The following is a 17,855-nucleotide window of genomic DNA, read 5'->3' on the forward strand; positions in this document are numbered from 1 at the left end:
ATCATTTGCTGCCCACCGAGGTACATTCGAAAACCCCAAATGGCACTGGTCAGCGAATATGTGCATATGGGCAACCGTTGACTCCAGTTGAGATGCTTCGGCTTAGGATGTGTCTACACGTACTTACATAGAGATCAGTGGTAAAACTGTATACAGTTTGCCATGGGGATTCTCAGATATATCTAACCCAGGCCAGCCTTCCACTCCATGGTATCTCCATATTACTGGGTCTTTCAATGTATATGCTCACATGTATAGAACCCACTACAAATCTGCGAATGCTTGTAAAGTCTGGTATTGCAAATTTGCCATAAGTACAAGAGAGAAATCGAATACTTCGCAGTTCTGAAATGGCACGTGTCAAATCTCACACCATTCCTCCTACAAGGAAACAGTTTGTCTTGACAGAAATTGGAGAAGAAGGAAGACCATTCTTCACTGCTCAGATTACAGGCACTGTAGCTCCATCTTACTAATACAAAATGACTTTGACTATGTTTTATTTCCTTGACCTGCCTGCACATAGCTTTATTTGTAAAGTTTTATTCGCCCTGGAGAAGACACAAAACAAACAAGCACCAAATCAAGACATTAAATGGTTGTTTCAGGAACAGATACAGTACAAGAACAACTGCAAAAAAAAAAAAGAAAAACGAATCAACATAATAAAAGCAACAAATGACGTGATTTGAGTGAGTCTATTTCCCCTACCAGTCCTCATTATTTACGATGGCACTAGGCAGACTGTGTGTGGATGCAAAACATTACTTCAGACCCAGGCACAAAGCAGGTTTCAGTCCATGGCACCTGACCTTTGACCTATACATAAGGACAAATCCTGGAATGTTTTTTCCTTTTCGACTGGTTGAGGCAGAGCCATCCTTTCAAACTGCTATCTTTTTTTAAATGAAGCACTGCCAAGATTTGTATACATGGCAAAGTCACACCGAATTCCTGGCATAAAAACTATGAATATGGTGTGCAACATGGACAGAACATTTGACCACAGTGACACAAACTGGCCTCTTGTTCTAACAAGCTCTATGGAACTGGTGGAATCACTTTTCTTTTTCAAACTTATGTTACATCAGGGTATGCAAAGCAATTATTAAAGTACAAAGAAACTTTGAACTTTGTGTTGTATAGAGAAAGCTTGTCACATCAGAGATATTTATGACAAGAAATTCACAAATATTCATTCATAGGGAACTCTGTCAGTTCTGGACATCATAACTCTGATGGGGGAACGGTCCTCGCTTTCACCAACTCTCCATGGCAGGGCATCCATAGGGAGAAACTGGACGCTCCATTGTCTGGAATCCACAGGTGGTTACATAACCACCTCACTCCTGTGTCATGGTTTTAGCAGTCTCAGCATGTTACAAACCACCAAACAGGTTCACTTGAGCACTTAGTACTGTCCAGCAGTTCACTGCTCCTTGAGAGTGACTCAAAATTCCACTTGGATCAGTCCTGGCCTTCTTTCTTGTCCCTTACAGCAGCCTGCAAGGGGGGGGGGGGGGGGGGGCGGAGGAGGAAGGAAAGATAGAATAGTGATGATGATGATAACAAGATAAACAGTAAGGTAACAACAACAATGACAATGATAACGATTATGATTATGATGATGATGATGATGATGATGATGATGATGATGATGATGATGATGATGATGATGTTGATGATATAGCAGAAACAGCAGTAATGATGACAATTCCAGTGATTATCGCCACCATCATCACTCCAAAAAAGCACAATATTCACATTAAAAATAATAATGATAACACGAACATCCTCTCCTTCATCCATGATCACATAATTAGTCCTGGCACTGTGCAACTACAAGACCCTGCTATTACCACTAATATAGCACTAGCTAGTAGGCAGACACCTATATTCTTGACTGAGGTCAAAACATATAAATCAGGAAGAACATCAGCTCATAGCATGCAGTCATCAATGAAAGAGAAATTTTATTTTATGGTAAATTCTAAGTCAATCACCGACAAGGTAAAATTGTGGATTACAAACACTCCACTTTGACTAAAGGGCAAAGTTATCTACTTTTGGCAAAAACCATACAAAATACTGCAAAAAAAAAACCAAACAGTTGGCATCTCTGCCCCTACCCTCATCACTACCAGCGTGCGTCTCTTACATTGAATCTCTCCTCGAGGAGCGATATCTCCGAGATGAGGTCAGTGATGGCATTGGTGAAGGCCTCCTGGGGGCTGTAGTCGGGCGTGGTCTGCACCCTCAGGATGAACTTGTGCTCCAGCGGGTGGGGCACCTTGTAGCCGGCAAACAGCACCTGGGGGTCCTTCAGCAGCTGACTGATGAAGAATCCATTTCACAACACAAACACAATGGTGAAAGGAAAATATCAGTATCTCTGCTGTATTTTAGGGCCTGCTAGTGGGGGATTGAAAAATGGTTCAAAAAAATGGATGTACCTTTAACATGACCCTACATCTACTGATGAAGAGCTAGAAGAAACAAAACTTAACAAGACCATTTCCCCAATCCACCCCACATTTTTTTTTTTTTCCAACATGAAAAGTACACATTCCCTCAACTTGTTACCGACATATTTTTCCCTTGCTTTCTGACAGAGGTAAGTCAAGTGCTCCTTCATTTTGCTAGATACAGTGTATATGAAAATATTTAGAATTTTCTTTGTATTTCCTTCATAACGTCATCCTGCAGTGACATCACAAACTGTTTAGGCCATCCAACTATGGCAGCACTGAAACTGTAAAAATCCAGAACTTTTGAACAGATTGTCCGATTTTTATCAAACTTTCACTGATGTATTCAATTAATATTGCTGCATTCACTCATTCCACACTAATGAGGACACATTGCACTAAATATGAGGAAAACCTGTATTCATCTTGATCAAAGAATATTTGAGTTGCCCCCCCCCCCCCCCCTTGAATGTTGTTACAATATTTATTCACTTTGTGAGCAAAGTAGAATAGTCTAAGTGGTGTTGACTGGTAAGCCCATGTACTAGCTGACCTTAACTGACCTTGACTCTTACACAATGCTGAAAGATTCTCCCCTCCCTACTAAGTAACTGTACAATGTAAGCACAGCATAACACTCACTGTTGTTGTTTTGAACTTACGCTCTTAGAATATTGCCAAGTGTGTGGTCTTCTTTGTTCACGGTGAAAATGGCTGCATTGGGTACCTTGGTGTCCTTTTCAATGGTGATTCTATGTGAAGAATTGTATGTGGCACATGAAGAGGAAAATGGATGAAAAAAAACAAACAAAAAAACAACAACAACAACAAACTTCTCAAACAAAGAGATATTGAGCAAGTGTGCAACAACAAATGAGATCATTTACAAGAAACCTAGACCATCAGGACACCATGCCTCTGTACTAGAGGCTGCTGAGAAATTTTAGTCAAACACATCTATAGGATAATTTGTCACAATTAAAATTCTCGGCTTTTAGTGCCGTAAATCCAGTACAATTCAATGGAGTCATGGACTTTCTACAAATCTGTGTCTGGGTGTAAATGATGAAGTGGCCTTGATCACTGTTTGGATTATACAGTCATCATCTCTGTGCAATATGGTCTAGAGATCTAAAACTCACAGACATCCCTCATACCAATCTATTTCCAGTAACAACATCAAACCGCGGACACTCTCAACAATACAGCTTCAAGTACCCTTTGCAAGAACCCTACTCTACCAGAAATCATTCTTTCCTGACTCCATAAGGCTTTGGAACTCTCTGCCAGAAGCCCTCATCAAATGTACCTCTGCTGACAGTTTCAGGCAGGAGGTACAGAAACTCCAGCTCCAATAGAAGGGGAATGCCGTTTTATAGCTGCATTAGTTATTCTACATGGCACTGTACATACACCACACCAGACCCGCCAAACGGTGCGAAAATACACAAGATGGTGGACTGCACTTGAAGAAGAAGAAGAAGAAGAAGAAGAAGAAGAAGAAGAAGAAGAAGAGGAGGAGGAGGAGGAGTCGACGTCGATCTAGTGTCCCAACTCTAGATCTGTGTTCGTGTCTGTTGATAAACACTTACTTCAACTTTAACAGTAGTATGATTAGGAAAAGTGGTGGTAATATATTTTAATATTCATGTACATAACTTGAATTCTACAAAAATCCACTCGACCATAGCATGAAATCAATGAAAATACTTCATAGCTTATTTCCAATCACTCACAAAACTTTGAACCAAATCAGTGGTTGGGAAATGTTGATACCAACGCCGACTTTCATGCCTTCATTCAAAACAACTCACTTTTTGCGAGTGATCGCTGCGGCTCATGCAGAGACTCTAACTCTCCCATTTTCGATGGGAGATCTCCCGCCGAAAACCCATTTTTGCAGAATCTCCTGTTCTCCCGCTTAATATTTATTTTCTCCCGCCCTGGCTCTGTGTCTCCCGTTGGAAAGGATTTCTTATTTATTGCTATTGTATGCTGAAAAAATAAGCCTTAGATAGCACCAGAGAGCATCTACTAGAACCCTAGGAACTTCGCGCTTTGCACACATCAATTTGGAGTCTCCCGTTTGCTAGGGGTCTCAGGCGGGAGAATCTCCAGATCAGAAGGTGCTTTGGGTTGGAGTCTCTGCTCATGATGCCTGCACAACTGAACTGAAGTTTAGCCATCCAATATTGGTATGTGACATATCTTTCAAGTAAAGTCAACCAAGAGCTAGGCCTATTTTAAATGTATTGAAAGTGTCCAGATTCTGGACGGTGGGTGGCCGAAAAAAACTGGTGGTTTTTACTCCAGCTACGCCTACGATGTAGTTAAAGTTATTGATGAGGAAGAGACAAAGAGAAGTTAAGAACGAATTAAGAGGACAAAAAAAAAATGAAGACAAAGAAAAGCCTAGTGAAATACATGAACGAGTTTTGTTTTGAAACAGTCAAAATTTAACATGTGGGATACCAGTCCCAGGCAGTTTGTCACAGTCCCACCTATAGAATGGTATGTTGCATTGTAAACACGAACAGGATTTCATCAGCAGCAGTGCCAGTGATTGATTGCTTCATTATCAACATAAGCTCGAATCTCTATCAAATGAGTCTGGAGCAACGTACAAAACATATACTCACTTCTTTTCTCCATCGAAGAGAATAAATGATTCAAATGTTGGAGGGGCGTTCATCTTGATTTAGATTCTATTCAAACACACGATCCTCCTAATGGCAAATGCAGTCCAACAAATGGTTTCATACACTTCACTTCCCGTGAGTGCGCGATAAACGCGAAACATGCGTGTGGTACGTAAATCGTCGGTACGTTACGTACGTGCGCGGTAATCGTGTGTGGTACATGCAAAGAGATTGCTAATACAAGCAATGTCGAATCGGAAAAACACAACTCAACAACTATCATGTCATGCTTTTCAAGTGTAGTAGGCCTACAGTATTCCAAACCAACTTGGTGATAACTTAAAGAAAGTAAAATCACGCGGAGTAGCCGAGGTTTCATTAAATCGGACCGGAATTTAGGAAAATAATGGAAGTTTACATGATTAAGTAATGTCATCAAATGTTTTCATGAAGCAGCGATATTTGATTAGTGGCAGATGTACAAGTTATAGAAAAAGTTCACAGGCCACCTCACGACAGCCCCTGATGAGTAGATAGTGAGGAGATGAAGATCTATCCAGCTAGAAGAAGAGGATCCGCAGAGGGATAGAAGAAGAAGAAGAATTAGTCAGATGAGGTTATGTGTGATGGCAACGCCCACTCACAACTTTCCCATGTTTGTTTGTTTGGGTTTTTTCACAAAAATATAGTAAGATTTATGTTTTGAGCTAGAAAATGCAACCATTACTGCCCCATACATTATAATTTGACTGCCCGAATATTGCAATAAAAATCTGGCGTGAAAAACGAGTTTTTAAAAAAAAAAAAAATCTTAACTGTGCTTCAAACACACACACGTACACACAAATCAAACACCATTGCTCTAACAACTATTGAATTGTCTGTTGATTCTCAATATTACAAGAAAAATGCATAAATTTGTATCTCTGAGTTTACATCAATAGTTCAATGCACTCTCAATCAAAGGTCAAATATGCTAGTGAAGGCCTACTGTGTACAACTTGGTTGATTAGAATGACACATATGCAATCAGATGGTGTGTTTGACACTCAAGGTTGCTATACTTGATTGTACTGTCTGTCTGACTCTCTCCTTTGTGTTTAGAATAATTCTTAAAGCAAAACTGAGTGGCCAGAGTTGGTATCCCGAGGGGAATAAGGTCTACATTTTCATTGGAAAACATTTGCATGATTGGTATCACAATTTCATGTAATTTTTTTTTTAAAGATCATGTTAAAGAGGAAATCCACCCAAAAAATAAACTTTAAAAGAAAGAGAAAAATATTCCCTACAAAATTATACAAAATGACAAAAATCAGATAAGAAATGAGGAAGATATGACATTTTGAAATTTCACATTTTTTCTTTATGAGTCCTTATGAATATTCAAATCAGCTAGTTGTAATGCTCTCATAATTTCTTATTCATTTCATACACACAAACGACAAAAATCTCATAGTTCAGCTGTACTAAATATAAAACTTGTCTTAAACCCACCCAAAATAAAAAAAAGAGAACAAATTTAACTCGGATTTATCTTGGTATATGGGAACATGTTTTTATTTGTACTAGATACAAACAACATTCTTTCCGAATTTCATATATCACATACTGTAAAAGTGGATATTTTCGCGCAACTAATTTTTTTGTGCTCAGCTGGGTAAGAAGAGTTTTGTGTGTTTTTTAATTCCGCGGAATCCAGACATCAACTACTGGAACATATGGCAAGTAAAAATATTCGCGTGCTTTTATTTTGATTTCGGATTGCGCGAAAATGCATGAAAATTTCAACACCGTGAAAATTTCCACTTTTACAGTACATGAAAAATTGTGAGGGTATGACATCATCAACTTGCTCATTTGAATATTCATAAGAAATGGTCAAGAAATGTTTTCCAAAAAAAATTGAAATATCAAAATATCGTCTCTTCCTTATTCCTTATCTGATTTTTGTAATTTTTGTATAATTTTTTAGGGAATATTTTTCTCTTTCTTTTGAAGTTTATTTTTTGGGTGGATTTCTTCTTTAAGTATAATAAATTGTTCCCTTTTCTCTGGTAGTTTTATACATTATTCTGCCAAAAGATATGGACAGGGATCATCTACAAGTCATTATCTAAGTTCAAATATTGTAAATCCATATCACAATTGGCGACAGTATCGATTTGGCCAACTCACACTTTTATCTTGTTGAAAAATCAAGATAAACACAGAAAAATATCAAATCTCTGCAAGCGAAAATTTGACATTATTCTTCTCTGTATTTCTATGATAAAAAATCTCTAATTATGCTTAAAACTAGTTACATTTATCCCTTCACCTTTGAACTTTGTACAAAGTGGTGCCCTCTCTACTAGCAAGCAATCTCAGTGTGCATTGCATAGGCAGATTGCTATGATTTTAAAGTCAAAATGCCAATTGGCTTTTCCTTTGTTTTTTCATGAATGAAGTAATATGATTATAGGCCTATATGATATATATGCTTATATTTATTTATAAATAAGGACAGTCATCACACATACATAATGTGCAATTAACAACATTCTATGCAATGTCCAAAAAGTGTGTGATGTAACATTTTTGTTTGTTTGTATTTTGTGTTGAATGTATAATGCTGTTGGAAATCTTCACAAGACACACATACATGTGTATAATTATATTTATACATGACAGAAAGACAGACAGGGAGAGGAAGTAAATTGTGAGCAACTTATATAATATATATATATATATATATATATATATATATATATATACACATATGTATATATATATATATATATATATATACACACACATATGACCCCTTATGTAACTATAAGAAATAGTTATTGTAGAGTAATATATAATGTATCTGAAATGCGCTATATAAGAATTTGCTCTTTTATATATAAATATATATATATATAATCTACATATGCATGATATACATACTAGTAATACATCCTTACACATACATTTCTGTGAACCATGAAACCTAATTGGGTATACTGCAACAAATATGTAAATGACTTTACACAGCAGTCTTTGTTCTGAGGCATAAAATTTACTTCTGTCCTCTGTGGTAAAGCTACACAGACACACACAGACACACACACAGACACACACACACACATCCAACACATTGTAAAACACACACACAGACACATACACACACACACACATCGAACACAATGTAAAAATGAATGACAAACAAGACGGCAATTATGAGGCAAGATTGACTTTTAGTATTACTTCAAGCCTTCTCTTGATTTTTTCTTTTTTTAAGTTGACTGAAAGTGAAGCATTTTTACATGAATAGAATTTCTCTTAAGTCTCATGATACAATTTTTATGCTTTTTTTGTCATATTTGTAAAAATGGTACCACATTTGGTGTGCTCCTCACAAGCATAATCATCTTAAACACATCTGCACATAGTACAAAGAAGCGGTACAAAATATGCTAACGTACATTTGAATGCAATGCACGTCAACAAACAGTGATATATTGGATATAATTCAGCCACTTAACAGTAAATTATGGCTATCGGAACAATATCATGAAACCGTGCACCGCTAAAATCCATCACCATGTTATTTGAAATCAATCCTGGTGACAGATGAACAATATGCATAACAGCACCAGGGAAATAAAAAAAAAGGTCAACAGGTTTTCAATCATTACATATATTCATAATCACTCTCATATAATATGTCATAAAGTGGCTAATTTCAACTATGGCATATCAAATGCAAAATTTTGCTTAGAAACGCTAACAATTACTGGATGTGCACATAAAGGCAAATTACTCATCTCCGTTAATTACAGAAGGAATTACAGTCTTCTTATATGGCACACTTACAACAACAACAAAAAAGAATGGTGTGCCTTTTACACGGGTATAAAGTTTAGATTTTTTTAACATTATGGATGTCTGACAACACTTGATCTTCAGTCGTTATCCAAAGATGATACTGAAAATGAACAACAGGGTGTGAGGGAAAAAAAGAATTGCATAGACAATCATTTCTCGATAGTGAAACAATGAAATGCCTGCATGTAACTGTAAATGGATATATGAAAATATATATATATATATATATATATTTTTTTTTTAATGCTCCTCTGCTCTCTGTTATGTCATATTCTCGTTTGGCCTGATTTTCTTCTGTTAAATATGACATGATTTTGATGCCCAAACGGACACAACCATGCATATCACTACTTTCAAATGACCAAGCCGAGATATTGCATTGTCATTCACTACACTAAATTGCTTTAGGCCGTTTTTTTGTTTTTGTTTTTTGTTCATATTGTATTAATGTCCAGCCGTTTACTCATAAAACTATCATATATTCTACCGTCATCATAACCACTAAAAGTCTTGTGCAAGGGTTTGTCCAGTCATATTCCATCTTGGTCTGGGCAATAGTCAATTGCCCGTGAGGAAAATTCAAGGTAACAAGAACAAAGCTTGGTCACGCGCAGTTTGGTCCAAAATTTGAATTATGTTGATATACATTGGTGAAATCTTCAGATCATAAACTTTGGCAGAGAGGAAAGCTGGCCATATCTTTTACAGCTGGGGGGGACTTATATGCCAATGACAGCCCGAGTATTAGCCCTACCAGATGCTGTGCAAAGCAAGGCGTACTCTGCACAGCGACAGGGTTGTGTATAGTTACCCAAGTATAAGCTTAAGTATACAAGCCCTCTCCAACCAATGGCCAATCCCAAACACCAATAACTCAAAACAAGAAAAGAGTAGAAGGAATGCACAAAAACTTCCCAGGGGGGCAAGAGTACACAAAACACTTTTTGTGACATAAAAAGGGCTCCCTCTGTAGTCTTGTCCTGACACATGCACAACCTTGCTCAAGCACGGAATGAAAACAGCCCCACATTGGTGCATCTCAATCTGACGCTCTTGAAAAAAAACAACCAACAACAACAACTGACAGACATATTTGACAAGGCTGCCCTATTGCATGTAGACATTGTACAGTATCTTCATGTCTTCAAGTGAAGGTATGGGGGCAGCACACACACACACAAAGAATAATGTCTCCACAATGAAAGCCCACAGTCCTTTGTAACAATCATTCCTTGGGCCACCCATTGAGTAGCTTGTAATATGCCCTTTGACTTTACTATACAAAATCACTCAGAGGAAAGAGTGACTGACACTTGAACTGGTCCACAATATCTTGGCTCATTTTTTTTTTTTTTTTTTGCTTGCCATAGGTCTCTGTCTGTAACAACAGAATGCATTGATCATCCATGCACCCTGCATGAATAGATGAAGTATACTAGTATTCAGTGGATGACGACAGCTTCTAAAAAGATGCTGCTCCTGGCAAAAAAAAAACACACCATGGAAAGGAAGAGGAGGAGGAGGAGGAGAAGGAGGAGCAGCAAAAGATGAAGACCTAGATGCAGCTTCTCTGTTGGGTTAACCCTTTGCATGCTTGGAGTGCTGTTTGGAACAGAAAACCCCATAGCACTGTATACACTGCCCAAAATCCCTTGCACAGTAAGGGTTAAGGTATTGATGATGATATTTCAGGTTAAAGGTCACTATTATCAAAGGTGGTGGTTGTATGTGTGAAGAGGGATACAACATATACAAATCAAGGTACTTCCAAACATTACTCAGGGGCTTTCCATTTCTACCATACACCCGAGGTTTAGGAATAAACTCTCTTAGCGAAAGTTACTCATGATGAGAAAAAAAAAAGATGCTGATTTCTGAACACTTTCTGTTCAGCCCATAACCATAATTGCTAACATTACAAGTGCACATTTTTATGATATTTTCTTTTTCACTACATATCGATTTGAGGTTGGGTAACACAACAGGCTGAGGTAATAACTGACAAGACCATTGTATATATGTAACAGTGCAAAGTTTGAAAATCATAGAATATGCGAATCCTTCCACCAAAAAAAAAAAAAAAAACAGTAACAATTACATCCGTTAGAAAATACATATACTGGAAATTGATGCAGTTCATAAAAGCTGTCTTGTTACTACTAAAACTGACTAAAAGTTTAACTGAAACTGTTCTTTACAGAATCGACTTTAAAAGGAAATGTACACATCTACAATACACACTGACAATTATCAGTGTCTCTTATAAGATTAGTCTTTTTTACGGCTGAAAGTTTGTAGCGTGAAAGCAGCATTTAAAAATGACACACCTATACCAACCAAAGAATTCACGGAACATCTCTGAAAAAAAATTTGAGTTTCTCTCATTACAAAAAAGAACAAGGAAAAAAAAAAAAGTACACACAATTTAATGTCACACATTGATGATCTGGAGTTTGCGGTCAACTTTTTTTCTCTTCTTCTCGGAACAGTCGCATCTGGTTTCACCCCGTGTTGTCTTTGTAACACACAACACGCACTCAGTACTTTGACCTCGAGCTAGAGCAGAACGTAGACTGACGGGGCAGATGAAAGAAAGGCAAAGTCACATAACCTCGACATGTGCATTCGGAGATGCACCCCTCATAAAGCACTCTATAAATCTCTTGAATACATCGCACTCATAGTCATGATACTGAGATGGCACCATGCCAGAGGTAAAATTCACGTTATCTGGGCTTTAAAAAAAAAAAAAAATATATATATATATATATATATATATATATACATATATATTAGCCTCAAGATATTTGTATTGAGGTATGAGTTTTCTTCAGTTTGTCTGTCCTTGGTACAAATATACATTGTGATTTGTAAGATTGCAACTGCTGATCTACATTTTTAACAAACATGTCGGAAAAAGGAACCAGCGGGAATCGAACCTGTCACCTACTGCTTTGCAGGCAGCGACACAATGAACTTGGATCAAATACCCAAACTCCAAAATTCTGACATTGCTATGTTCAGTAATCCACGGTGGACAAGGCATATATTCAATGAAAGCAAGAAAACTCATACCTCATATCTTCACCCCTCTGCTTAATAATCTCTTGCTTTCATTTGATATCAGTATTCTTACGTGACTGACATTCACTGATTTTTCTTTTCCCTTTTTTAGCAGTTAGAATAAAATGAGAACAAATCATACCACACGATATGAAATGCTTTCCAACTTATTATGCAGCATGCAGCTTTGGTTGAAGAAAATGTTCCCCCAAATGTAAGATAGAGACAATTTACGACTGGTGAGCAACGGCACCAAGCATAATTGAAAGAAACAAGAAAGAATCTATCTTAAGAGAGCCTTACGCAAAGCAGTATAGATGGTGCTCTCTGTTTTGAAAGCTCATAAAACATGAAATATATCCATTACTTTTGAAGAGTAGAATAACACACCAATGACATCGGTCTCTGGAAGTATATATGGGTAAACACAGAGTTGTCTGGTGACAAGTACACAAGTTTGACAAGAACAGCAAAGCCTTGAGAAACACAGGGGGCAAAACAAATGATACGCTCAGCTCCAGACTGGTTGAAGTCATAGCAAGTTGCACTTATGGGACAAAAATTCCAATAACAAACAGACATCTATTTTATTGAAATAGAGAATGTTTCTTTCTTTATTTTGCACCATTAGGAAGGCCTGTGCATCTCATGAGAAAAACAAAGACAAAAACAAAGAAATTACTATACAGATAGTGTCATTTCTGTTATCGGTTGATTTGGTCCATTGAGTTTCTTTAATGAAAAAAGGACATGCAAATAGATAAGCCAGTCTTCCGACATCCTTTCTTCATGTATGATGTATGTCTCAACATTTGGTAAAGAGTCTGGACAATGCACACATATAAACATACACATACATGCATGACATCTTCCTCTGAATGTATGAATGGTCGGTCATCAGTCAGATGCAAAACCAAACCAAACCAAACAAAACAATCCCCCCGACCCAACAACAACAACAAACCAACAATACACCATACTTGCTATCATGAAGTTGCTAAAGACACATATCTTCCATGTGCTCTTTGAGATGGGGTATTCTTACGATGCTCTTTATTCAATGCACACTAATCCCCTCCCTCCCCACCTCTCACACAGAAAGAACAGACGGCCTTTAAAGTTCTGCTCTACATATTTCTAATGTATGTGGAGAATGGCACTTAAAACTGGGGATTCCATAGCCACTACTTACATGAGACAGACACGAAGTGGCACTCTTGAGGTTTTAATTCAAGTAGGGAAAGAAAATAACGAAAGGGAAATACAGTCAAATGAGGAAATAGAAATAATATCTTTTGAACAAGAAGCGAAACGGAGAGAAAAATGAAACAAAACAAAGAGGTTGATTGGAAATTGATGGATGGGGTGCAAGGGCACTGACTAGTCTATGTGACGATATCTGAGAAGTTACAACTGTGTGGTCTCCCGGATGACAAGGGTACACTGAAACTCTATATTTGGGACTGAGATATGAAACTGCAGCATCAAAGGGCACTGTAACAAAAAACACTCAGTGTTTCTCTAGAGCATAAGATGAGTGCGTGCCATCCCGAAAGATGAAGTAGAAACTTCAGACCAACGCTTTTAAAGGGCATATATTCCTTTTGCAAACATCACACAATTTTGCATGGTTGAAGAGCAACGTCTCCCAACATTGTGTATGAAATCTTACAGTAATATGCCATGGAGTCTTAAAAAAAAGGAAAAACTAACACCATGTCATGCGAGAATACCCTCCCTTTTTGTTTCGAGAATGACACTTATAATTTTTTCAGGGTCCAAATAAATTCATTGGAAAACTGTAATATCATTCCTCCTCCATAATAAAGAAGTTTCCAGTTTTATTATTCTGAAGTAAGGTCTGAATTACCTACCTCTACATTATACCAGCTCATGAAAGGAATCTTATTTTTAGGGTTGTAAACAGGACACACGAACTTTAAATCAACTGTTATCAACGAAATACCATTTGGGCTCAAAAATGCTCTGATCTCAGAATAATGAACACTTCTAAACACCAAACAACGGCAATTTCAAAGCATGCTTTCATATCCACAAAAGAGAAAACGGAGACTTACACAGTAACACTCTCCCCTTTTTTTCTTTTCTCCCCTCCCCCCCCCCCCCCCCCCCCCCCCCAGGAAATGGGCTAGGGTGCCAAGCAATCAAATGATGGGTAGGGGGAGGGGGAGGTTGTGGATGTTGCCAAGCAGCAGAGGAAATCTTTCCATTTTCTGACCAAATCTGACCAAATGTGACACATTTTTCAGTCACTTCCTGACAAAAATTAGATGCAGTTGCCAAGAAGCCTTGGGGCTATGGTTAATATAGTACCATACGCAGTGATCCATTGACTAAAAAATATGGTCTAAGAGTTGCACTATTAATGGAATGCTTGTCGTGCAACTTGGGTTCCACTTTTTATTCCATTGCGAATGACCAAAACACAAACAAAATACACAAAGAATATATACGTAAATCTGGAACTCACACTTATGCTAAAGAATAGGCTTGATATATAACAGAACAAGTTGGTAGATCAACATTGACACTTGATACACAGAGCTATCGTGCAAAGATTTAATAGGGGCCATAGACAATACTACTTTGAAAGCAAACAGATCTGGAATTATGGACATTGTATCATAGCAAAATGTAACTGGGTTTCTGGACTAATGCTCGAAGGATGCAAACAGATTTACAACCATGGCTACTCCTTGGTTATAGCCCATCATAGCTCAATTCTCAGGTCATAGTGCTCATATGGCAAAATTTTTGTTAACTTTTTCTCCCAAATCATGGTGGAAAAACTCTTTGACTCCTGAAGTGTCCTACGGAAGATTTAGATGAAAAAAAAAAATGGTAACCATGGCTACCCAGTATCATGGCAAACATATTGTGGTTCCAGTACCATCACCTCAAGAGTTCAGATACCATAGTTGTGTCAACTTCGCTCTTTATAGCACAAAGGCCTATAACTTGATTTTTGGATCATCCTGCTGCAAATTCTGTGAGGTTTGTAACTGTTGCTATCCTTAACTGTGGTGAACAAATTCTTGTTTCGCGGTTCCTTTTCCTGCAATCACACACAGATCTAAACCTCATACAGCTATGCCTTATTGGACGAAGCATAACTAGCTGTACCTTATTGGACGAAACATAACTAGCTGTACCTTATTGGAACAAACATAACTAGGTGTACCTTATTGGAGCAAATGTAACTTAAGGTCCCAAACCATCCCAATGAGAAACAATCTAAACCTTCAGATATCCTTTAGTAACTGGACTATTCCACTGAAGAGTTAAATAAACTGAAATTATAAACAACACTAAACCTCATCTTCCCATTACAGTAGTAAATACAACTTCATTCACAGATCATAAACAGAAATCTAACCATGTAACCCTTATGAATTATTATAGTAAACTCAGCTCAGCTCGGCTCTTGGACCATCCATAGAGGAATTAGACAAAACTCTAATTTGGCCTTTTCCTTGTTGTAGCCAACACAGCTCGGTTTTTCGACCACCCCATTGAGGACTTAAACAGAACTCAGACATTGCCATTCCTAATTGTAGTAAACTCAGTTGGGTTCCTGGATCATCACACTGAGAAATTGGACAACACTCTAATTTCGCTGTTCCCTTGTATGGCAGATACAGTTCCGTTTTGGAACCACCTTACTGATGAATACTGTACGAGCTGAAATTTAGTGTACAGATATTTTCGCGAATTGCTACTTGGAGGACATTGTTGCGTGTTGTTAATTTCGCAGTTGCGAGAGTCCAACTGAACTTACATTGTACTTATACGGGCGTTGTTATATTCGCGTGTTGTTATTTTCGCGGTTCAAAGGCGATTCGCGAAAAGAAAACCACTGCAAAAATTTCAGCTCATACAGTAGGACAAAACTCTCACTTTGCCCTCCCTTTCCTAACATGGTTCTTGGACCAACTCATTGAGGAATTTAGACAGGACCCTAAACTGTGGCTATCCCACATCCTAGCAAACACCACTCCCTGCCCTCTCCTTTCAGAGTACCAAAGTGTGATGTCATTCATCGCCATGGAAACTGGTTCGAAACAACCTCACCTGGCCCAAATATCTGTGAACACTATCATTACAAACCATGCTTGCACCTGGTTCCAACCCAAGATGCCACACCATCACTTCGGTACTCTACTGTGTATCTGCTAACACACCATTCTCTACTGTCGCTCCCTCGGGTATACTGTTTGCGGTCCCCAAGCTAGGTACGGCGGCTGCAGGGAGGGCCGCAGCATCTAGGAGACAAACACGAAATGTATACACGTCAGAACATGAAGTGCAAGATTGTGCATGTGTGTTTGTGTGAGTAAATGTGTCTGTGTCAGTGCGTGTGTGAGTGAATGTGATGGCGTGAGTGTGTTGGCGTGTGCACCGTTGCCATTCCCATGCAGAGTTCAAAATTGCTTTAAAGATGGCAGCCCTCACCCGCAACATGTTTTCTATGCATCGATACATCCCCTTAAAGGTCACACACACAAGTTTGACCCCGTAAATCGTGTTTTTATCACAAATGGGGATGCTTTCAGCACTCACAAGAGACTGGAGGAAAATCAATGTATTCCTGAAAATCTCATCGCTAAACAAGTCCATAACTTGGGCTAATAATATGTCAGATGGTATTCTGATACCAGTTTGCAATTCAAATTTAAGATGGCGGGTGGGGGGGGGGGGGGAGGAATCAGGGCTCCATCTTTAACACAGCTGACTCAATCTATCGCGGTGATGAATTAGTGCATGATGGATATTATATCTATACTCACGTTAGAGACGGAGCAGCATGTACACAAAGTATTACACACCGGTCTATACATACATATTAAAGTGATGCCATGAGGGTGACAGTATTATGCAGCTCTGTGAAGCACTGGCAAGAATTAAGTGGAGAGTGGAGGGAACAGCAAACAAACAAACAAACAAACAAACAAACTTCCTACACATGACAGAAACCTGAGTACCCATGAAGCAGCAAAAAATAACATTTGAACGCATCTCTCCGTTAATAAAGCAGTCAGTATAAAATGGTAACATACAAATGCCTTTTTCACCAGTTAATAGACGTGATGTGCATTGATTAGTACAATTAACAGTCTGTGCAAGAACAAGTATCTTTGACTTTTTTCTCTCTCTCTTTTTTTTTTTTTTGGGGGGGGGGGTAAGTATCAATATCATATCACAACAAAACAAAAATGAACTCAACAGAAAGAAACTGACTTTTTATCAGGGCATCCCTTCAGGGCTTTTTCCCTTTAGCAGATGTAAACGAAGGATGGAGAACTGTAAAGTACATCCATTAACTCTAATCACCAAGAAACTCATATGCATAAATAAAACACAGGACACAAAGAGAAGAGTAAAAAACACAAAAACGACAGGAGAGCAACAGACTTGTCATTGGCGTCACTAAGTGGTATTCATGGGAACAGTTCCAAACTCTCGCTCCAAAAGGCAGCAAGAAAAAGAGAACTCCATGCTTTGACTGTAATCACTTTACCACCCTACCTTGGTGGCGAACATTCCATTTTCTTACCTGACCAATGTGAATTCTGCCTCACTGCACATCTTTGGGTTATTGGGGAAAAATCATCTTGTTCCTTTGAACTCAACAGTCTGAATTACTCTGGAGACTTTCATTACATCAAGCTAGTTCATGCCACTGTCATGTCACAGAAATTGATCTGGCTATTAAAACACGGACTTTACTTCACAGCAGAGGCTTGACGACCCACTGGGACTAGGGAGTCATAACTGTGACTAATAATATGTTCATGACTACATCTTTGAA

The 17,855-nt window shown here is 38.2% G+C and overlaps 1 protein-coding gene across 1 annotated transcript; it reads right to left on the reverse strand.

Annotated features, from left to right (window-relative positions):
- Nucleotides 1-1,346: 1,346 nt before the first annotated feature.
- LOC139744300 (DNA-directed RNA polymerase II subunit RPB11-a) lies at nucleotides 1,347-5,201 on the reverse strand. The gene is made up of 4 exons (XM_071654748.1): nucleotides 5,108-5,201; nucleotides 3,131-3,220; nucleotides 2,159-2,333; nucleotides 1,347-1,503 (listed from the first exon to the last, which is right to left on the reverse strand). Exons 1-4 carry the CDS (start codon nucleotides 5,158-5,160, stop codon nucleotides 1,468-1,470), a joined length of 354 nt encoding a protein of 117 aa, XP_071510849.1. The 5' UTR covers nucleotides 5,161-5,201; the 3' UTR covers nucleotides 1,347-1,467.
- Nucleotides 5,202-17,855: the final 12,654 nt, after the last annotated feature.

The sequence above is a fragment of the Diadema antillarum genome, unplaced genomic scaffold, assembly GCF_040938485.1.
Source record: "Diadema antillarum isolate AM-2024a unplaced genomic scaffold, OU_Dant_1.0 seq00001156_RagTag, whole genome shotgun sequence".
Taxonomy (NCBI): Eukaryota; Metazoa; Echinodermata; class Echinoidea; order Diadematoida; family Diadematidae; genus Diadema; species Diadema antillarum.